Source organism: Humulus lupulus, chromosome 4 (genome assembly GCF_963169125.1).
Source record: "Humulus lupulus chromosome 4, drHumLupu1.1, whole genome shotgun sequence".
In the NCBI taxonomy this organism is placed as follows: Eukaryota; Viridiplantae; Streptophyta; class Magnoliopsida; order Rosales; family Cannabaceae; genus Humulus; species Humulus lupulus.
In genome coordinates this window covers 242,757,795-242,782,695 of record NC_084796.1, presented here as the reverse complement: position 1 = coordinate 242,782,695, position 24,901 = coordinate 242,757,795, and the positions used below count along the sequence as shown (strand labels likewise).

Below are 24,901 nucleotides of genomic sequence, written 5' to 3'. Positions count from 1 at the left end.
GAGACTAGTCTATTGGGCCTGTGTTTTAATAAAGTGGGGGACCACATTCGCGAAGTAGGAAGGGTTTTACCTCCATCGGAGTCCGAACCCGAGGCTTCGTCATTGGCCTCATTCCCCGACCGCGGACTTCTCGAGCGAATTGGGAGAGATGCCCTCCTTTCTCTCCTCAGAGGAAGGATGCCTGTGGGCAGTGGCACTTCCTCCCAGCGTTCATATTTTTTACTGGACCAGTCAGAGGTTGACTGGCCCTGTCCCAACAACCCACAAGCTCGTAGCTTGTCCTCATGTAATAGAAATGAGAGAGATATCCTGCCGTAAGGGAGTCGGAGCAAGGTCTCTCTATGCCCCTTCATTGTCTCGTCAGGGGTGGGACGCTGAAAGTTAGCTGAAAGGCGAGATACACTTCAACTAAATATGGACTTAAGGGCTAAAATTCTGAGCTCAAAAATAGGAAGTAACGAGAATACTTACGAATCTGCCTGAACGAACGATGTCGAGACGGGGACAGACCGTCTGTCCAGAAAAAAGCCTTCTTGAAGTCAGGAGGGTGGTTCGGAAGATCTTCAAAGATCTTCGTCTCTTTGGGGTAGCTCGAAAGATAGTAAAAACCATCTCCTCCCCGAGCTCGGGAGGGATTACTCTTCAAACAAAAGAGATATAAAATCTCTTGGGGTGAAGGCCCTGTCCACCCCAGTTCGTGGAACAAGGACCTCAGGGCAGACAGCACCCTGTATGAATTGGTGTTGAGTTGGAATGGAGCCAACCCAACGAAATCAATAAAGTCTCTGAAAAAGGACTTCAGGGGCAGCAAAGCTCCTGCCCTTATATGTTCCTGGCTCCAGGCCGCGTATTTTACACTGGAATCGCGGCCCCCAGGGGCGAAACAGCTCCGTTCATGCCTAGTCGGAGCTCGACATTTCAGTGTGTCCAACGAACTAAGGCCATGGAGGGCCAAGATATCAGTTATTTGGTCGATGGTGGTAACCAAGCTCTGGTAGAACTCGGCTTCAAACATCTCCCTCCTAGGCTGCGAAGACGAAGGCTCCGCCATTAAGGAAAACTGGAGTTCCCCTGGGTGGTATGCAACCGTGACTTTTAACGCAGGGTCGAGGGGAACTGGCCTAGGTCCTGGGTTGGGCTCCGGATAGATGGCTTCCCGAAGAACTCTTCTCTTCTTTTCAATAACCTCGTCTATCTGGCGACGATAGTGGGCTCGAATGTCTTCTTGCTCGCGTGCGATCTCGTATTCTTTAATCCGACGTTGGTTCCGGGCAAAGACCGATTCCGGGCTCGGAGATTTGGGCTCGTAAGGGATTGCTCGTAATGACCCCCACCGTCTTTCCGGATTCTGTGACATCTAGCGAGAAAGAAAAAATGGTGAGGGCCATGCATGCAAGAATCACGAGCTCGATGGGATGAACTCGGAGATTTAAGGACAAGAAACTAAGTATTAAGACCCTTACTAAAGAGTCAGAGCGTGTGTTCCACAGGAAAGAAAAGGAGCGTGGATGATTTTTTGAAAATCCTGAAATTCAAGGGAAAGAAAGGTGGCGGTTAGCCAGGAAAGGGCATTTTTGGGTTTCGTGCAATTGTCAAGAACAAGGGTTTTTACCCGAAAACTTAGTGTACAAGAAACATGGCCTAAAATTTTCAAAACCCAGAAAGTTGAAACTTCGTTCAAACGACAAAACTAGGTACAAACCAGAGACGAACATCCAGAATGAAAATCTAGAAGGCATAAAAGCCCATCGGTTCAAAACTTCCTATCGTATCATTCTAAGAACGTAAACTAGCATACACAACAAGAACAGTATGGGTAAAAAGCTGAAAACAAAAATGGCACACTTACACAGTGATGGTGATTGCAGCGAAATCGTCGATTGGAGGAGAGGTTGCAAGAAAGAACTCACTGACTCGAACAGACCAGGATTTCTTTGTTTCTTGGGTCAAGAAAACATGCACGGGACGGAAGCTTCTTAAGAAAGTCTCTGGTTTTCTTGTTTTTTTTTTCCTTTCTGGTTTACGATGAACAAACGTGAAGAAGAAGACGAAGAGGGGGTCTTGTATATATAGGTGGGAAAATGGAATTAATCAGGAGCGTCGAATGGAATTCTCACTAGATCGAACGGATGGGGATCAATGACAAGATGGCGCCGAAAAGTTGTCAGACGGACGATCGTGGGCGTGTTCCCAAGGTACTCAAGTACCTAAAGTGAGCAATACCCATCTGGCACGTGTCCGTTTTCAAGAGCGTATGACGGTACGGTTCCCAGAGAAAGTAGTTCAAAAGTTTCCTTCTCTTAGGATTCGAACAAATACTTTTGAGGGGGCAAGATGTTATACCCAGATTTCGAGCCATGGTAAATATGACCTCGAAAGCTGAGTTTGCAATAAATGGTCTCGTGAGGATTAGAGTATGATCTAGGATTGTAAATCGAGCATGCAAAGTATGATAGATGATCTCGAATGCGGTGACCTCGAAATGATCTCGATCTTGAAAGGTAGCTCCGAGAACACCTTCATCTTCAGGAACTTCGGAGCATGGGTCTTGAGCTCGATGTACTATCTCAAAAGCAATGTTAGCTCGGGAGATGTCAGTGGCTCGCACAATGACATGAAACCTGAGATGCTGAAGCCTTGGAGATACGCTATAACCACCTTGAATATCTACAAGTATTGTAAACATGAGATGTAATCCTCATTTATTGATGTAAATCCCCAAGAATCGTGGGATATTATTTAGTCAGTTATGCATTCCCTGGTCTTCAGGGACGTTTCCTTTTTTATCTGATTAAAGGCATTTAAAGCCATTTATTTTTATTCACAAAAGGGTAACTACCCAAAATATGTGGGATAGTATTCTTCATCCTTCATCCTTCTCTATAAATAGAGAAGCCATGCACCATTGTAGAGGACCGAAATTCTGATCCTTGAGAGAATACTCTGGAGAATTCATGCTAAAGAATTGTTCAGAGATAATCTTGAGATTAATAACAGAGACTCGTGGACTAGGCAGATTTAACTGCTGAACCACGTAAAAAACCGTGTGTTTGATTCGTTTATTTCTTTTGGCCATTATCTTTAATTGTTTACGTGCTCTCTTCTTTTATCTGTTGACGAAAAGCGGCGTCAACCCAATGCAAGAGAGATCTTATGGAAAGCAACCCTTACCAAACCATATACCACTGTACATTTCCCAACAACATATATGTCTCATATGCCTTCTTACCCTAAGGGGTATATTGGGCCTATTGGGCTTATATTATCAGATATGGTGGACTATGATTTAATGGGCCAACCTATAGTCTTTAGGGTGCTACCATGTGCCTCAATTGCAATTAGATTAATATTAACCATCCCATTATGGTCTTTAACTATTCGTAGGCACTCTATAAAATGATTGTGATAATGGAATTATGTTTGTAATTATATTAGTCCATATAAAATTCTAACATTTTATCCTTAAAACACTTAGTTCCTTGTAAATGATATTTCAGTAAACTAATTTAATTACTGAAATGAGATCTCTATCATTTAACACCTTGAACCAAACTAAAAGGAAACCATCGTTTCACTTCTTCATCAGAAGCTATAGAAGTTCATATCTATGATTAACACTCCCACTCAATTATACTACCGAGTTCCCAAGATGTAAGTATGGGCTAGTCCGTAGGGTAAGCTGGTAACGAACAAGTCAAAGAACTCAAATAATACAATTAGTTAGAATAATAACCACTCATAATTGAGATTGAATTGACCTATGGTCAACTATATGATATGACTAGAATAGATAATAACGGTATGTTTACTTATCTTATCAACTGTCAATATCGGTCCTGTCCGATGTAACAAATACATCTGATCTTATCTACTTTGCTAATGTTCTGGAAAGAACATAACAGTGTAATGTGTAAGTAGATCATATCGTAGATTGGCAAGTCAGTGTAAATCCGGTGCACTAACTAATCTTAGGACTAACTTATTTTGAACATATAATCATATTTATATGCCATTGTGATTACGTCACTATAAATAAGATTAGCTATATGTTCGGGATTTAATAGAAGTTTATATTAAACAAATAATCATGAAAATAAAACATGTGAGCAAAGTGATTGACCAAGTCAAAAAATGATTTCTATTCTTTTATTGATAATAAAATGAGATTACAAAGAATTTGAGTTTTAATTAGGGCATAAAACCCCAACAGAAGCAAGTATAGTATCTAATGGTTATGAGTCAGCTGATGTATTGGTGGTTTCAAGTGAAAAAACAGGTGAAGATTGGATACTTGACTCTGGGTGCTCTTTTCACATGTGTTCCAATAAAGATCTATTTTGCAATCTTGAAGAAATCTCAAGTGGATCTGTTCTTTTGGGGAACAATAAAGCATGTAAGGTGCACGGAATTGGATCTGTTGTAATTAAAATGCATGATGGTGTAAGTAGAACTATTACAAATGTCAGATATGTGCCTGAATTAAGAAGAAATCTGCTATCTGTTGGAGTCCTAGCATCAAATGGATGCATAGTGAAAATCGATGGAAGTTGTATGAAGGTTCTAAAGGGATCTCTTGTGGTTATGGAAGGTGCATTCAGAGGAGGTCTTTATTTTCTGACAAGGAAGTCTGTTGTTGGATCTGCAGCAGTAGCTTTAAACAAATATGTTGATCTAACTCAGCTTTGGCATGAAAGACTTGGGCATATTAGTGAAAGAGGAATCTCAGAACTATTGAAGCAAGGGGTTCTCAGTGGCAAGCTTGATTTTGTGAAGAATGTATCTATGGAAAATGTTGCAGAGTGAAATTTGGTGCTGGAATTCATAACACTACAGCCCCATTGGCCTATATTCACTCTGATCTCTGGGGACCAGCAAGGGTATCATCTTTAGGTGGAGCAAACTACTTTATGAGTATCATAGACGATTACTCTCAGAAGGTGTGGGTGTTGCTTTTGAAAACTAAAGATCAAGCTTTGGACAGTTTCATTACTTGGAAGAAACTGATAGAAAATCAAATAGGACTGAAAATAAAGAAGTTTAGAACTGGCAATGGCCTTGAATATTGCTCTAAGGAATTTAATGAATATCCTAGCAATTCTGGTATAACAAGGAATCACACAGTCCGAAATACTCCTCAACATAATGGCTTGGCTGAGAGGATGAATAGAAGAGTGAGGTGCATGTTGAAAGGTGCAAATCTAGAAAGGAAATTTTGGGGAGAAGCTGTTACTACAGCAAGCTACTTAATAAATAGGTGTCCTTCAGTAGCTTTGAATTTCAAAACTCCTCAAGAAGTTTGGACAGGAAAGAAACCATCCTATGAACACTTAAAAGTGTTTGGATGCACTGCATATGCTCGCATTCGACAAGACAAGCTTTAGCCTAGAGCTGTCAAGTGCGTGTTTATTGGATATCCAAACGGTGTAAAAGGATACAAACTGTGGTGTTTGGAAGAAGGTTTCAAGAAATTCATCATAAGTAGAGATGTTGTTTTCAGAGAAGATAAAAGGCCTATGAAGGTTGAAAACAAATTGACTGATAAGGTAAAACAGAAAAGGACTCAGCTGGATATTGAAACTTCTGATCAACAAGTTCAGATTCAACATGAGGAAACTCAAATTGACTTGAGTAATTATCAGCTTGCTAGGGACAGAGAAAGAAGAGAGGTGAAAGCACCTGAAAGATTTGGATATGCAGATTCCATTGCCTATGCTTTATCTGTAGCAGAAGAGGAAATTAGCGCTGATCCTATAGCTGTTCAAGAAGCCATGAGTAGACCTGAAAGCAAACTGTGGAAATGGGCCATGGAAGAGGAAATGAGTTCATTACTGAAAAATGAAACTTGGATTTTGGTGGACAAACCAGAGAAGAAAAAGCTGATAGATTGTAAATGGATTTTCAAAAGAAAGGAGGGCATACCAGGAATTGAAAAGGAGAGATACAAGGCTAGACTTGTAGCCAAATGCTTTACTCAAAAGGAAGGTGTAGACTATAATGAAATTTTTTCTCCAGTTGTTAGACAAACATCAATTCGGGTTATATTAGCAAAAGCTGCTAGGGAAAATCTTGAGGTGGATCAAATGGATGTAAGGACTGCTTTTCTCCATGGTCAGTTAGAAGAAGAAATCTTCATGAAGCAGCCTGAAGGATTTGACAATGGAAATCAAAATCAAGTATGTTTTTTGAAAAGGTCTTTGTATGGTCTTAAACAGGCTCCAAGGCAATGGAACAGCAGATTTGATGAATTCATTATCAAAACTGGTTTCACCAAAAGTAAGTATGATCCTTGTGTCTATTTTAATCAACATGTTTACTTACTTTTATATGTTGATGATATTCTTATAGTTGGGAAAAATAGAAGTGAAAACACAAAGCTGAAATTAGAGTTGAGCAGTGAATTCGAGATGAAAGATCTTGGAAAGGCAAAGAAGATACTTGGAATAGATATTGACCAAAGTGAAGCTGGTATTATCAAGCTATCTCAGGAAGGCTATTTAAGGAAAGTGTTAGAAAAATTTGGAATGGATAACTCAAAAAGTGTGTCAACACCTCTTGCTCCACATTTCAAGTTGTCTCAAACTCAATGTCCTAAAACAGATCCAGAAAGGGAACTAATGGAAAAGGTGCCTTACACTAGTGTTGTGGGTAGCCTAATGTACGCAATGGTATGTACTCGGCCTGATCTTGCTCATGCTCTAAGTGTGGTCAGTAGATATATGGCAGATCCTGGAGAAACTCACTGGACAACATTTAAATAGATACTCAGGTACATTAAAGGATCTCTCAAACTTGGTCTTATTTTTAATGAAAATACAGGATCAAAAGGAGAAGTTGTAGGATGTGTTGACAGTGATTATGCTGCAAATTTGGATACAAGAAGGTCCTTAACTGGACTTGTATTCACAGTACTTGGTGGAACTGTTAGCTGGAAGTCAAATTTGCAAAAGGTAGTTGCCTTGTCAACCACTGAAGCCGAATTCATGGCTGCTACAGAAGCTTTTAAGGAAGCTTTATGGCTCAAAGGTTTGACACATAAGTTTGGTTTGAATTCAAAAGCCATTGATATCTATTGTGACAACCAGAGTACATTACATTTGATCAAAAATCCTATGCTTCATGAAAGATCTAAGCACATAGACATAAAATTTCATTTCATCCGAGACATTGTAGCAAAAGGAGAGATACAAGCTAAGAAAATCAGTACTGAAGAAAACTCAGTTGATATGCTAACTAAAAGTGTCAGCCTGCAAAAGTTTAGGCACTGCCTAAACTTACTCAACATCTACTAAGTAATGTTGAGCCATCTTTGGCTAAGGGTAGTTCAGCATATATATTTTTTTATTTCAGATAAAGTGACTGATCTAAGGTGGATTTGTGGTGTTAGTTCAGCCACTTTATCTGTTATGCTGATGTGGTTTTTTAGGTTCTCTGTTATTGGCTGAAACTTTATTTTGTTTAGTTTAATTAGTTAATTCTGTTAAGAGGAATTAGCTACATATACTTGATAATATTGGTCTATTGAATAGATGTTGAGTGAAAAAGAGATTTGGAGGGTTGTAAAAGAGTTCAAGGGTTTCTGATCTTGATCTCTCATTGGTGTGAGCTCTCTTTGTAATTTTGAAGCAAGTCTTCCTGGTGTAATCTCTTGTACTGTTCTCAAGTTGTATGAATAAAGTTCTCAGCCATTTAAGGTTGTTCTACCCCTTAAATGTAGGATTACTTGTAATTCGAACCAAGTAAAATTTTGTGTTGATCTTTGGCTCAATTCTAATAGCCTGACACAAATCTAGTCAGGTACATACCATAATGTACATAATGATTCCTACTAGATTAGTGTGAGGTACCCTTTCCATGCAGTTGATATCTTCTTCTGTAAGAGCTTGAGTGCTTGACAATTTGAAACGTTGAGATGGGTTTTGCTTCTAAAATCCCATACTTACTCAATACCTTTGAGATATAACTCCTCTGAGTTAGTATAAGTTTTCTTGACTTTCTATCTCTGAAAATCTCAATACTCAATATTTTCCTTGCAGGTCGAGATCCTTCATTTCAAATTCATCACTTAGCATTTTATTCTCTTGATTTATCTCCTTAGTTTGCTCACTTGCTATTAACATATCATCAATGTACAAAAGTAGATATACCAAAGATTTTATACTTGATGACTTTACATAGACACAATTGTCGTAGACACATCTTTTAAATCCAGATTTGGTAACAAATTCATCAAATCTTTTATACCATTGTCGTGGTGATTTTTTGAGTCCATCCAAGGACCTTTTTTATAGCAGCCATTTTTATAAAAACGGGACGTTTTAAGAATGCTTAAGGCTCTCAATGAAAGCACTAAACTGTTGACGACGTTTTTTGTCAATTAAAATTAAATAAGAGCAATTAAGCACTTATAAAAAATAGAGAAAGAAAAGAAAGAAAGAAAAAATTTACGTGGTTCAGTAGTTAAATCTACCTACGTCCACGAGTCAACTTTATTAAAAAAGTAGTCTGTGTTTAAAGCTTTGAAAGTAATTTCACAGAACTTTGAGTACAAATTTGTGTGTGAGAAATAAATGACTAAATTCATGCTATTTATAGAGCCAGTTTACAGAATATTATTCCCATAATTTTAGGAAAGTTACAAGATAACTCATTTGAATTTGAAATACAACATAATATATTAAAATATAATTAAATGTATTAATTAAATAAATATCCCTTAAAAATAGGATTGTTTACCCACAGTTTCAACTACGCCCATAATTATAGGGATTTATAACTGCACACAATGCTGCTCCAACGCGCTTTCAAGCCTGCATGATGTTTCGAGCTCAGGATAATGTTAACACGCCTTATCCTCGTCAGTCTTTTGAGACTGCCCTTTGGAGGGAACCTTTGTCTTCAAGCTCAAACTGCATGCTCGAGTGCCAGTGACATGGCATCTTAAAGTGATTTACTATCTGCGTAAGTAACCACACACTGAAAACCCTTTTGCATATTTGATTTTCATACTTGTGAGCCTACATTTCAAGACTATTTTAAATATCTCGAAATTAGGAGTGTAACAATTAGTATAATATATTCATTTTAATAGGGGTATATAGTTTTGTTAGCATGGTATATATATTGTTTGAGTAATAAAATACCAGTTAGATTTTTATTAAAAATATTTATAGTATATATAATTTTATTATCATGGTACATTGATTTTTTTCGTATGGTATATATGTTCAATAACATGATATTTGTATTTGTTGTACTATGATATATCAAATTAATATACCATGCTAGTAAACTTATATACCATAATTTAAAAAAAAAAACAAAATCAATTGATATAAAATAACAATATTTGATATATTATGGCATAAACAATGCATATACCGCGTTAACAATAGTTAAAAAAAATATGTAATCTTTATATAATATTAACCATACAACTTTGATATACCATCCCACAAAAAACATATGCATTAGTTGAAAAATGATATAACAACAACCCATAACATACGAAAAAAATCAAAATAACTTTAAAATAAAAACTAATTAAACAAAATTAATATACATATACTATAATATTAAAATATTTAAAATGAAATAGTATCAATGTAATTTGTTAAATGCCTATTTGGTAATATGTAATATTAAGAAGGTGGTTAGACTATTTTACAACAAAATTAAAAATATAGACATTTACTTATCACACACTATTAATAGTCATTTTGCACCAAGCCCCTAAAAAATATATCAATTTTTCAAATTAAATTAATATCTCTTCATATTCTAAAATATTAAAAATTATATTAATATCTCAATTAACATTAATTATCATTATACTTTTTATATAAATAATTAAAAGATATGATCATCACAAATGACCCTAATTTAGAGAATCATTACATGGACAATATTAGCCACATTATGGTCTTTGAGTTGGAGATGCTTTAAAGTCTCATATAAAGAAGGTAGAAAGATGAAATAAGACTACATTCATTGTCAATTTATTTTAAGAGAGAATCTTATTTTTAGCAAATATCCCAACATTATCCTTTGTTCGTATGATTTTTAGTGTAGTTTTATTATAATGAATTAGAAATGCAATAATAATAACACTAGGTTTGGTTTTGAATTTGAAATATTTTTCAATATTTTATTAGATTTTAAATTATTTTTATTGAATTTTTTAATTAATAAAATGATTTTTTAATATTTTTCAAGAATTTTAAATTATTTTTATTTAATTTTTTAATTGTTAAATAATTTTTTGAAATAAAAATATTTATTAGTACCAATAAAAAATTGACATATAGGCATCAACCTGGTACTTAACAGTCTTGTACCTATGGTTGTTAAGAAATATTAATGCTATAAAAAAAACTTAGGTATTAAATTACTAATTTTGAAAAATTTAGTATTTTCACTGTGAATTGTGAATTACTTTTTTATTTATAAGCATAACAATATTAAAGTTGATAGCAAAGCTGACCTACAACCGTGTTTGTTGACATTTAAATTTTTCTACAAATATTTACATTGTGAAATCTTTCCAAAATCTTTAAAGTTGTCTGTGACAGGTAAGTGCATGCCTCTCATGCTCTTGAGAAATTTATCAAGAACACATGAATAATGCTCTTGAGAAATTATTAAGTACTGGTGCAACATTTTGTGGGCATGGTGCTCCCTCATGCTCTTTATTTGTCCATTGATTTTGGATAAGAATTGCAATGAAGTGTTGTTGGTCCATGTATGTCTCACATGACAATATTTATATCTCTTAGATGCTTTAACTTTACAATGCAAAGAGAGGAACCTTGGACATGCAATCCAAGTTCTCAAATAATTTGTTTCATCTGTTCTTGTTGTGATTGGATATGATTTTCAAATTTCTTTTTCAAAGTTTTTGTAGAATATTTTATTATTTAGTCCTTGATTGTTTTGTTTAGTGTCGATAATAAGAATTCGCTATTACCACTTAGTTGGATTTTTTTAATTATTATTTTCATATTGTTGGGTAACTTGTTACCCTCAGGATAGCCATATTTGCATTTAAAAAAAAATTATATAATTTTTGACCTTGTGTTTTGTCCAATTACTTGTTTGGACCTTGTGTTTTGACAAATTACTTTTTGGACTCTATGTTTTGTAAAATGGTTCAAATAGAACTCTAAATCTGATTTTGGTCAAAGTTATCTCAACTGAAATCACAAATAATCAGTTATATTCAATTTTTTCTTAATCAAAATTAAGTTTAGGGTCTATTCATTTTACAAAATATAAAATCCAAAATGAATTTTTTTTAAAACACATAATTAAAACACAAGCAAAAGATAATGTTAAAATGACATAATTATTTTAAAAAATAATATAAAACTAAAAATACCTAATTTATTCAATTATATGCAATTTCCCATAAAAATTAACCAGATTATTTAACCAGATTATTTATTAGGATAAGAATTTAAATTTTGACATTAATATTCAATGTGGGATAGTTATGTTGCATATTCAAAACCCAATTGTTTGGAAAATTTTCTTTTCCCTACTTATGCTGAAACCGGGTGCTAACCGTGCATAAACCAAAACATGCATTGTGCCCTTTTATTAATAAAACCATGCAACATATAAACAAAAGTATTTTGGGGTCTCCCATTTTAAAATAAAATGTAATTGACATGCAAAATCAAATTATTAAGTAACTACCATAAAAACCAATTTAGAACTTAGAATAAAATAACACAATCCTTAAAAACTTAAAAACACAATCCAAGTTGAGCCTCTAAGTTCTAACCCCTTCCGATCAGATAAGTCCATAACATGCAATTCCCTCGCGCCAAGTCCCTCCGACTCATTGTTGTTGAGCCATATTTTTTCCTTTACTTGCAACATAGAGTAACTGTGAACTAACATCTAGCAATAAGAACTGTATAACTCGCAACAAAGACACTACATTTCACCATAAACATCATAATACTAGTAGAAACTCAACATCAAACCACAATCATAAACATTTGATTCTATTCACTCACAATCATCATACAAGTTCTCACTTCAATTTGTTTGATCTGTTCTTGTTGCTATTGGATATGCGTTTCGATCTCTTTTTTAAAATTTTGTAGAATATTTTATCAATGATCATTATAAATGAATGTCTTTCATTGTTTTGTTTATTGTTTTTTTTTAATAAAGCTATTACTATAGTATGGTAACTGGTTACTCACTAGTTACCATATTTGCATTAATATCTGTGAACTAGTTATCCCTGTGTTAACATAATAACAATAAATGGATGAGAAATTGGATGATAAAATTAAAAACAAAATAAAAAAATAGAAATTCTCAAATATAAAAGTATTTAAACCACAAGTTAAAATGACAAAATTACTACAAAAATAATATAAAACTAAAAAACACTAAATTTATTCAAAATATATGACATTTTCCATCAAATTAGAAAAAGCCATATTTTGTTGGGGAAAAAAATGGAAACTCCCAATATTCAGTGTAAACATTAAACAAAGCCATGTCTCATGAAATTTTCCCTACAAATTAAGGCCACATGGCAATGAATTTAAGCATATAACTGATCCACATTACACTCCCCAAGTAAAACTTTGAAGCCCCGCGGTGAACCACAGGTGCCTTCGACAATGAGTGCTCTGTCATTAGCAGCCATATGGGCAATGATCTTGTAAATCATTTCGATATCTTCAGGAGCATGGCAACGTTCGGCAACTTCATCCAAACTCAATGGCTCCACTGGGTCTTTACAACTGGCCTCATTAAGTACTGTCAAAACCCGCTTCTGAAGAGCCAACACTTGTCCAGCTGCCTTCTTCCCAGCCTCCACACCAGGTTGGTGGTACGCATTAATGTTGACAACCGAGGCATATATCCCTACTGCTCTTTCATAGAGAGCTACTAGAGCTCCTACGGTTCTAGGTGTCACTTCTTCAACAGTAACTGTAATCGATTCCCTATCATTTGCATATAGAGCTGATCTAGTTCCATGTAACATTCCAAAAAGGTAGTCACCACATGTAACACCTGGTTCGAGCTCCCAGTCATGGCCAGGGGGCCTATCTCTTAGTACCTCAATGAAAGTGACAAAAAAATTGTGCACACCTTCTCTGAGTTGCTGTATGTAAGCGTGTTGATCTGTGCTCCCTTTGTTTCCATACACAGTCAGGCCTTGATTTACTCTGTTACCATCAAGATCAAACTCTTTGCCGAGAGATTCCATGACTAGCTGCTGGAGATACCGACTGAATAGCAAGAGGCTGTCCTTGTATGGAAGCACAACCATATCCTTTGATCCTACTCCATCACAAGCCCAATACCAGCTCAACGCAAGCAATGCAGCGGGGTTATGTTTCACCACATTGGCTCTGGTGGCCTCGTCCATCAATGCTGCACCCTCAAGCATTTCTCTAATGTTGATTCCCTGTAGTGCCGCTGGAAGAAGACCCACGGTAGACATTTCAGATGTCCTACCACCAACCCAGTCGAACATGGGAAATCTAGCTAACCAGCCTTCGATTCTTGCAGTGTTGTCCAGTAGAGAATTCTCTTGTGTTATGGCAACACCCTGTTTTGAAAACTCCAAGCCGGCTTCACGAAAGGCCTTCTGTACTTCCAATAAGCCATTTCTAGTTTCGGGAGTACCTCCACTCTTTGAAGTCACTAAGACAAGTGTAGATGCCAACTCCGGCCCAAGCTGTGCAATCTGATGATCGATTCCTGCTGGGTCGGTATTGTCTATAAATCTTATATTGAGAGGAGGATTATCAGGAGCCAGTGCCTCTGCAACAAACTGTGGTCCAAGAGCAGAGCCACCAATACCCACCGAAAGAATCTGAGTAAAGCGTCCCCCTGAGGGTGGCTTAATCTTACCACTCACGACATCGTCGGCGAAATCACACACAGCATCAAGCGTGTTCTCGATCTGTGACCTCAAAAACGAGTTGGGGGCACGATCAGGGCTCCTGAGCCAGTAATGGCCGACCATCCGACCCTCATCGGGATTAGCGATCGCACCCTTTTCAAGCTCCTCCATGGCCTTAAAAGCGGCCTGTAATCTGGGCTCCATCTGGTCAACGAACTCATCGGTGAACCCGATCCTACTCACGTCGATGAACAAGCCGAGGTCTTTGTGCTGGTACAGCCAATCAACGTACCTACGCCAAAGCTCGCGGGGGTCTTTCTCCAACCCATTCTTCTTCGTCGAAAAAGTAGCAGATCCATCGGAGTTGGACAAGTCAGCCGAAATCTCCCGAGCCACGGACTGAGCGGGAGCGATCCGAGGAGAGCGAGTCGGGAAGGAAAGGGAGTGTCTTGGGAGTGAGAAGGTGGCAGTGGCTCTGTGGAAGGGCTTTTCGTGGGGTTTGAGAGATGGTGAAGAGAAGCAAATTCCTGAGATCGACGCCATTGGAGAGTTTGAACAGTGATCAAAATCGAATCGGTTGTTATAGTATTTATTTATAGAGTTAATTAAAAAGAAAATAAATAAAGTTAATTACTAATTTGAATAGTAATAGAAATAGATTTTGAACACATTTTAAAAAAAAAAAATCTTAATATTAAATAGATTTTAATAAAATATTAGAGATGTGGCTATAGAATTTAAAATTCATAATTTCCTCCCATTTTTAATTTTAAAATAAAAAAAGATAATGAATAAAATTAATTACTAATTTGAATAGTTTAATTTTTTTATAAATTTAATATTAAAGAGTTAACAGCGGGGAAAATATTTTACAAGTGTTTCACTTTTAAAAATAAAATTAAAGAATTACTATGTGCTTAAGAATTGGCATATCACTTTAGGTATAATTTAATGTCTTCTCCTACACATTTAAATTTTATACTACACATTTAAATTTTATAAATATTATAAGTATGGCTAACAACTCAGATGGTCACGGAACTTCAAATACCTAATAACAACATTTTTTTTTAATAATAAAATACCTAAAATGTTACTAAAGTGACCAAATTTTACTACCAAACTTTCGATAAAACCTATGTAATGGATGACGAAATCTAAGCGGCGAGTAGTATTTATATATTTGGCGGAGTTACACTAATAATGAGGACCCAGTGAAAATTGTTAAATTTCCTTCTAAGCAGCAAATTACGCAATAATTGAACATTTATCTAAAATATTTCATGATAAAAAAAATTAAGAGAAAATACAAAACCAGATGCCAAATTCTCAAGAAAAATAAAGTAATAAATGACAACTAGATTCATATTGTGAAAATTGAAGGATTATTGGACAAGGCATTATAAACTTTTAAAGAGAACAAAATTGAATCACAGAAAGCAAACTTGATGTATCCAACCTGAGCATCTCTTTGTTTTTTGAAGAACTGAACACAAGGTGTGTACCCAAATCCCAGCTGCTTCTGCTATTTCTGGATCTTCCTCAATATCAATTTCAACAAAATGTACATTCTGATCATGATCATCATCTATTACTTGTGGTCACAAAATTTAACAAAAAGCTTTAGAGCTCTGTATCATTTCTCAACTGTCATCACAACAACAGCAATAAATATAATAAAGTCAGTCGTTGAAATCAACTCCAACCAGACTAGTCATTTGGTAAAATTATTTATTTTAACTAATGATACAACATTTTTTTTAGTTTTTTTCCTACTCCAACCGTAACCTCATATCCTTGTTTTTATTACAATTTATTTTTGGACTAGTCAAATATAGTTAGTGTAGAAAGTTAACCAAATTAATATTGGAAGTAGATATTTTCTCTGTAAATACAAGATAATAAAAATAATTAATTAGGTAAATTATTAAAATAATCAACTCTCTATAATAGAGAGTATAGTGGGAAGAAATTCAAAAAAATAACTAGCTATTTGGCTAAAATTTATAGAATGGCGTATAGATAATTAATGTGTAACAAATTTTGCATGTGCAATTTGGTTCAATAATAAATCTTCCTATAAAATAGTCTTCTAGTTCAAGTAGGTGGATACTTGAGTGTGATTTACTAAGAATATGATTGGTTCACATTTATAAAATTATATTTTTTAAAAGTGAGATTCTAAACTAAAAATATGAATTTAGTGACTAAAAACATGTTTCTGAAAATGGTTTTTGAGTTTTAAAAAATTGAATCTGTGAAAGTAGAGAAAACATAGATTTATTGTTTTTCTATTTTCCTTCATAAAATCTGAATTTTGATTTAGATTTAATCTTCAAATACAATCTACCAATCATATATTTTAACTAATACCATATATTTTAAAAATCTAAAATTATAAAGTTGTATCTAAATTAGAAACTATTCACACCCTAATATATTTTAGTATTAAATACAATATATATAAAAATGATTTACGTAAGAGCATACTGAGTCGACCTTGGACTTTCAATTTCATGGTACAATTTACGTAAGAGCATACTGAAAAGAAGACAAATGAGATTTGAACGAAAGATTATAACAAATATTGAATAAAACTGAATGTATATATCCACGTAGGTAGTAGTGTCTCTGTCAAAGAATTCATACCTCACCTCTATGATTTGTCAGAGTAACGTGGAAACCTCCTGGCGAGCCCACGTAGAGACGAGAGAGGGTAGACATTAGGGTTGGTCCAAGCAAATTGAGGGCCGTAGGCAAATACAAAAAATGAAGATTTTTTTTTTTAAGTTTTTTTTTCCTTTAAAATTTTAATATTAATATAATTTGATGTATGTTTTTTTCACTAAAAATTTGATGGATATTTTTTGTTGGATATTTTTTTTTCTAATTCTAAACTATTACCTATAAAACTTAGATAGACTTACAAGGAATATGTCCTTTTCCAGGCAATTATTTTTCTATGAATAGTAAATTTTGACATTTGATACAAAATAATTTAACAGTAACAATGAAAATTTTAAAACAGAGATAAATAATTTATTATAATTTAATCATCTTGTTTGTCATTTTCTTGTGTTTCATTTCCTTTCTTGTTTTGTCTTTCTCTTATTATTATTTTTATTATACTTTCTACACATTTATATTTGGTTTTACACTAATCATTTATTAGTATACATTAATCTTATATAAAATGTAATATATATATAATGATATATAGAATATGAAGCCTCTTATGTTTCGAGGCTTTAGGCAATTATCTTTCCTGCCTTAAGATGAGGCCGGCACCGGTGGACACTTATCTTGGGTGAAAAAAAATAAAAAATATTTTAAAAAATATATATGTATTTTAATTGAAATTTATATTTAACCATTTATATAAATCTTAATGAGGTTCAAATTCCAACAAATTTATTAACTTTACGTTAAGATTTCATTGTATTGTGTATATTTTTTTTTATTATTTAGCATCGATCGCCACGTGAATTCTGGGTCGACCACTGCTCTTTAACATCCCTTGTTGTGCGCTCCTTCTTGACCTCCTCGGTTTGAGGAATGTTAAGTAAAGAACTCTATTGAAATAGTATATGAAATTAAAAAATTACGAGGGTATGACCTAGAAAGAACCGGTTCAAGCTTATGATGAAGCTGAATCTTACAAGTGAAATGAACAATATAAGTTTTCAAAAGATGCATTGACCTATCAAAATGGTCTTGAGAAGAAGTTTTGGGAGGCAAAGTTTGACACGATATATTGTATAATGAGGATACGAAGAAGACTCAAATAATACAATAATAAACTTAATTTAATAGTAGCAAAACAGGAGGGCATAATGCAAGTAAACACAATGTCAGCAATCAAACAATGTAAGAACTCATTATGATCAATAAAGCAATCTTCTAAAAATCATACCTCAAATAATACAACAACAATTCCGGCAAGAAAAAAATAATACAACAACAAAGATGGCTTAATAACCAGTCAACTAAGCACATAACCTAATACATTAATACCTTAAAATGGGCATACTGGTGCACATCTTCTATTTTTTGATACTAGAATGATTTTTGGTGAATTTTTTTGCATGAACATGAATATTATAATTATTTAGACCATCTTGTAAATTTTTTGGAAAATTTTCCGAATAGTTTACAATGCGGAAAACAATGTTCAAATAGTATGTTGCACGCGTAACTGTTTTTTCTTATACGCGTGGAAGATAATCTGTTCGAACCATATTTTCGATATTGTGAATTATTCGGAATTTCTTGAAATTTACAGGTTATTTTAAATAACTACAATATACACGATCATAAAAAAATAAAAAAATTACGTTGAAAATCATTTCAGTACTGAAAACAAGAAAGGAGTGCACTGGTGCTCCAAAAAACATGGGGTGCACTCTAGAATTTTCCAATACCTTAAATTAAACCACAAATTACGTAATAAACAAAATAAGTTAAGAGCATCTCCAATGGAATGTTATATTGATGATGCAATACTAAAATATAGCTCACTCTATAAATTGTGTCAAATTTACCACACAACTTAGCATGATGCATATTTTGCATCACCATAAATACTACATTTTTTTATTTACTTTATGTCATTTTTATTATTTTTAGCATTATCTTTATTTATTAACATTAAATACTAGATTTTTATCTTATTTTGTATTTTATTATTATCTTTAACTATCAACAATTAAATATAAAATAATTTTTTTTTTTTGTATATATTCAATAAATATCAAATGAGCATTGATGAAATATTAATTTTTGCATTAACTTTTACGATTGTGCATTGAAACATAGTGCTAAAAATTGTATCAAATATATCACATATTAATTTTTTGTGTCAAATATAACACAATATTTACATCTGCAATGGGCTTAATAGTTCAAATACATAACATATATGGAAGCAATGTAACGAATTCTACAGTAATGTCTTTATTCGCAAATAAATGCACAAAATTTAAGAAGTAATAAACTCTGTTCCATATTAAAAAAAAAATCAAATTAACAACCCTCTTTATTTGCATTGCTAAATCTAACTCATCGATTGATGACTTGTTAGCGATCTTATTTCTTATTGGTTACTAATGTATATAATAAGGCTTTGAACACTTGGGTAATGTTTGGTTTACATGAATAAGTATAGAAATGGAATTGTTATTCCTAAAGATGATCCATTCAAGTGTTTGGTTTGCATTTTATCATTGGAATGACTTTTCCAATAGGATTTCTAATTCCACTGAATTAGGCATTTGGGTTTACTAAATTAAATGACTTGAAAAGTCGTTGCATTCCATCATAATTTTTGCTATACCATATATGCCATTCTCCAAAACTAGTTTACATTATATATATATATATATATATATATATATATGATCATGGAAAAGTTTTGATAAAAAAATAATATTATAATATATATATCGTATCTATGAGATAAAAAAATATAAACACTAGACAATTAACATTTTTTATTGTTCTTTTTTGTGTAATGATTATTTACTATTTTATTATATTAAGAAGGTGTAATTTTTATTTTATTTTTTAATAATAAAAATATACTAAAATTCAATAAATTTATAACATATTTATATTAATAAAAAAGTCCATTCAATTAAGCACATTTTTTAAGTAATAATAACATTATTTCTTTCTATAAAATTTTTGTATATTGAGTATTAATAATTAGAATTTTATTATTATTTATTTGTTTAATTTGTATATAAGGGTAATTTAGTGAAATCAAAGTTAAATTCAAATACAAAATAGTATTTTGGTATATAATAAAAACTAAAATTACAAAATAATAGTAATTTGATAGAAAAAATTATTCATTATAAGAGTAATGGTAATTTGGTCAAAATAATATTAATTATATTCCATTCCATTCTATTGCATAGTATATCAAACATAATAATTATTATTCAGTCACTCATTTCAAAGTCTCTACCAAACAAAAGAAATAAAATTTCATTCCATTCAATTCATATTCCTATTACCTTTACATTAACATTCCATTTTTATTTTGTAACCGAAATCCACCTTGGTGTTGAGAGGAAAACTCTGCTTCTGTAAAAGTGAGTGTGTGAATGTTCTTGTACTGAGAGTTTGTAACTTGGTTCATTAGTAAACTATACTTGTAATCTTTGATCGTTTTGACTAGAGGATAAACCTCTGCCTTGGATGTAGGACTGTTTTTCAGTCTGAACCAAGTATCTTGTTGTGTTCTTTATTGTTTTTCTTGCTGTTCTAATTTTCTGTAGTGTTAGTGCTTTAGTTTCTGAGATAGGAGGATTACTTGAATCCTCACACTTTCCTTTGCTTGCCCAGATTTTCTTGAGAAAGATTAATAGTTTTGAGAAAGTTTCATCAACTTTGTTATTAATATGCAGATAATTATTGAATGTAAAAGAACATCTTAATTTTCCCACTTTTATGTCACTTATTAGTTGCAGCAAAGAATAAAGGCTTCAATTATTACTTGGTAGTAAAGAATAACTACTTAATAAGAATTGTCAATATTAATTGATGATTATTTTTACTGAAATTCAACATGGATCACTTTGTCAAATATATATATATATTATATTATGTCAAGGAAGCATAGCTTATAATGAAGGAACTTTGATTTCATATAATTTGTGGAATATTTCCAAAGCTCTTACTCAATTTCTCTGTTATCAGTTTCTGCATAGGCTTCATTAAGTTCATGATGTTTGTGTTTCAATAATGTTTGCCTACATGTTCAATATTTTCTTTATATACAAGTCTAGTTTCAATAAAGTGATGAATGAAAAACTTCAAACACAATTTTCCTTTACATGTGAACATTAAAATTTGCCATATATAAGTTAATGCTATATATTATAGGATGCTATAAGAGCTTCCAGACATCAATATTAAACTCATCAAGTGCTCACCTATCTTGATCTCCAACCATAACAAGTACTTGCCCCTTAAACAATGGTAAGCCTAGTCTTTTTATAGTCACTCCTGGAGTGTGAATTATACAAAAAGATGTTGAACACCATAACGTGTGGAAAATCAAGACTTTGATACAATATTTGACCACAACGCACACTAAACACTTGCCCACTTTATTTTGAAGCACTCACTTATAATTTCTCTTGCACCCATTTTAGACACTTATATCTCTCACACTATCACTTATTGAGAACTCACTTACTTGCACTTTTGGAACACTCGCTTTACTACAAATTTGGACACACTTGCAAGGGACCAAAGTCCCTACTTATATTGTTCTAAAGTCGGTTGCCACAACCGACTATTATATGCTAGAAATTTCTAGCAAATTGTATGACTAAAAACTCTCGAAGCTTCTACAAAGCATGACCATTTTTGAGACATCTTAGATAAACTAATATTTCAATGTACTTGACCCAAAACGCTAGAAACATCTAGCTGTTATATTATCTCTAGAAATTTCTAGAACTATTAAAGTGGGTGGTGACTTTAACAAAAGATATCTGAAAACAAAGGTTGCATGGCCAAGTTGAGATTATAGCCTTGAAGAATGCTAATATGGTCGAATTTAATGAATTCAATGAAGAGTATCGGTGGAGAAGTCAGAGGGTGGCTAACAATTTTTGTAGGTTTAGCAGCTGTAGCAACCAGTCGAGGCAAGGAGCAAAAGTGGGAAAAGGGTTGCTATGGCAATCAATATGCATTGCTACAGAATTCAAAGATAGCCTCTGAAAGAAGCATGGAAACTATATTTGGGATCCTCCATTGGTTACAAGAGCCATTAGAGCTATTAAGTCTACTTTATCAGAAAAACATTGAAGCATCTTGGAACAAACTTGACAATACAGTTCTCAAAGTTAGACATTAAATTTAAAATATTATAATTAGCATTTTTGTCCTCCGAACTTATAACACTGTCAGATCGTGTTCCTTAAAATATACGGTCTATTAAAAACTCTCCATGAACTTTTCCATTTACAGAAACATAGTTCTTATGTTAGCTTCCGTTCCATTTTTACGTTTAAACTCTGATGTGCCGTTGTCATGTCAATTTCGTGTGTAGAAAATTTGCATGTTTGCTCTCCTGAACTTTGATTACTACAAAATTGCACTCCCTTTTATTGAAAAAATAATAATTTAAAATTAAAAAAAAAATCTATTTTTTTACTAATTCTTATAAAAACAATTCAAATATTAATTGAAATCTTAAAAAATTAAATAAAATTCATTGAAACTTTAATAAAATCTTTAAAATTCACTCTAGATTTTAAAAAAAAAACAAAATATTTAATAAATATGAAGAAATAAAAAATCAAATATCAAATTAAAATTTATTCTAGATATTAAAATATCAAATATGAATTAAATAAAAAAATTAAATATAAATAAAATCTTAATTAATTCAATTGATGAATATTAGAAACATATTTATTTTTGTTATAAATTAAAAAGAAATGATTCATTTATGTTGGGTTTTGAATTTTCTTATAATTTTTGCATGGCTCCAATCGTTTCATTTTCTTATAAAAAAAATTCTTTTATTTTATTTTATTTTTTAAAAAAAGAAAGAAGATGTGTAAAATGTGATTTGAATTTGAATGTATATTTAGTTTGTTTTTTTGGACAAAGAATGTATATTTAGTTTGGTATTTAGATTTTAGTTTCATTTAACTTTGGATTTTTATAAATTAAATTATTATAAATTTGAACTAATACTAAGATTTTGTTTCAAAGATATAATGTTTTTGTTTTTAATTTTACTGTTTTAATTTTTGAATTTTTTTAAAAAATTTATTAGGTTTTAATTAATTTTTAAATAATTAATACAAAAAGTGGATTTTTTTAATTAATTTTTCCAATAAAAAGGGGTACAGTTTGGTAATGGTCAAAGTTCGGGAGGCAAAAATACTAATTTATCATAATTTACAATGTCATATCAGCGTTTAAATGGCAAAATTGAACGGAACCTAACGGAAGTGTAACGCCCAGTGTTTCGGGTACCTTTAAACGACTCGAGTCGAGATTGTTTTCCCCAAGTTAAGAATATTATGTTAAATAATATTATATCTGTTTGGAATTTATTTCCATGAGTTATTGCTAGCCAAATTATGAATTGTGTGATTAAAAGTCAAGAGAAGACTTTCAGTCTTGAACCGACATAAAAACCCTAATTGGGTAAAAATCTCAAAAAATAAAATGATAAACTATGGCAAATATATTTTTGGCATAAAATACATTCATAAAAATTAAAGTTTGGTCAAAAATAATAAACCTAAGAGGAAATAGAAATTTTATGGCATTTTGTGTTAAATGCTTAAATTTTTGCCTAAATGTGGAATTTTATTCCATAAATGAACTTTAGGTTAAATTATATTGTGTGATTAATTAAATTAAATGTGAGAGACATTTAATTTAATTATTATGTGTTTTGTTTTTTTTTTTAAAAACATTTATAAGAGTGAAAAAGGTTATAGAAATTGATTTAAGCTTTTAATCACATCTAATTAATGTTAATGACACAAAGTAACATAAAGTAAAAAATCTCAAGTGTTTTAGATATTTTTGGTGTTGTTTAAGTTCTTCCAACCTCCCCAAAATTGAACCCCCTCCTCTTCCCTCACTCTCATCTTGTTCAAAAAAAAATTCTGAAGTTTTCTCATCATTTTCAACTACCAAAAACACTAAGAAACCTTGGAAGCTTAAGTTTTAATCTTGGAAGAGTTCCCCTAAGGTAAAAGTTTCAAAAACTTGACTTTTATTAAGTTTTTAACCATAGATCTTTCAATAACTAACTATATATGTTGTTGGGGGAGTTGGTTTAAGGTTTTGAATGAGTTTTGGAGGTTCTAAAGCTAGTAGAAACATCAAAACCTAAAGCAAGAACAACAAGAGGTAAAAATGTTTACTTTTTATGGTTGTTTTTGTATGGTTTTTATTTTTAAGGATTATTTTGTGTATTCAATACTTAAAGTTTCTTATTGGTGATGTAATAAAGCTATGGTAGTTGCTTGATAATCATTTTATGATGCGTGTATGTTGATTGTGAAAATAGGGACCCAGAATCCCTGGGTATTGTTGAAAACCCTAAAACCGAAAAGAAAAAAGAAAGGTTTTGAGCCTTGAATTCCAAGGGGACAAGCATCCACTATATAACTGATTTTGTAAAAATAAATTATACTGTGATGTTTTTGAGATGGAGTAAATGAATTTGAGATTTTGAAACACTCAAAAACGTTTAGAAATGAGTGAGTTGTGGTATTTCAAAGTTTAGGTAAAAAACTGTTTTTTCATATTCTTAATTTCGGGACCAAGTTTTGATAGCCACTGTATAGAGCAAATAAACCTCCTTTTTGCTAAAATTTTGTGGAGATGTTCTTGGCATACCCTCGTATGTCTCTGTAAAATTTGGTAACAAAATAATGAACAGTTTGAGCATTATTAAGGGCCAAAGTTTGAAAAAAAAAATAAGGACTTGAAAATAATGTCATTTTTACCTCAATGTATGAAAAATGTTTTCACCAATAAAAAAGGTTTATTTTGACCTAAGATTATACAGAGAACTAAATGGCATACCAAAGATTGAATTGGGAAATTTTGGTAATAATTGGGTAAGTAAATTTCAAGTTATAACCTAATAAAGTATGTAGTTTAAAATGTGAAAAGTGGGTTTTCACACTTAGTGAGAATTTTTTTTTTTCTTTCTAAAAATAAAAGATTTAATGTATTAATAAATTAAAAAGAGGGTTTAAAACCCTATATTTTGATAAAATAATTAAGTAAATTATGTTTAGCAAGTAAACTTGATTAATTGACTTTGGAGAATTAACTAGTCAAGATAAGCAATTATTAACGATTTTTCCTAATTAAGTTAAAATTAGGCTATTTTCTTAAAACTGCTTTTAGAAATTAAAACCTTAAGAAAAATTAAAAGATTATTTTCTTGAAAAATAATTGTGGAATTTAATCAATATTTTCTGGATATAATACCGGTTAAAATCTTTTATATATTTAACCGACTTGTTG

The 24,901-nt window shown here is 32.3% G+C and overlaps 1 protein-coding gene across 1 annotated transcript; it reads right to left on the bottom strand.

Annotated features, from left to right (window-relative positions):
* Nucleotides 1-12,389: 12,389 nt before the first annotated feature.
* On the bottom strand, nucleotides 12,390-14,466 carry LOC133831465 (glucose-6-phosphate isomerase 1, chloroplastic-like). The gene has a single exon (XM_062261767.1). The coding sequence runs from the start codon at nucleotides 14,417-14,419 to the stop codon at nucleotides 12,563-12,565; it is 1,857 nt and encodes a 618-aa protein (XP_062117751.1). The 5' UTR covers nucleotides 14,420-14,466; the 3' UTR covers nucleotides 12,390-12,562.
* Between the last annotated feature and the right edge of the window lie 10,435 nt (nucleotides 14,467-24,901).

What these genes read in the sequence shown, in the direction of transcription:
- LOC133831465 (XM_062261767.1), bottom strand. Translation starts at nt 14,419, where the DNA reads ATGGCGTCGATCTCAGGAATTTGCTTCTCTTCACCATCTCTCAAACCC.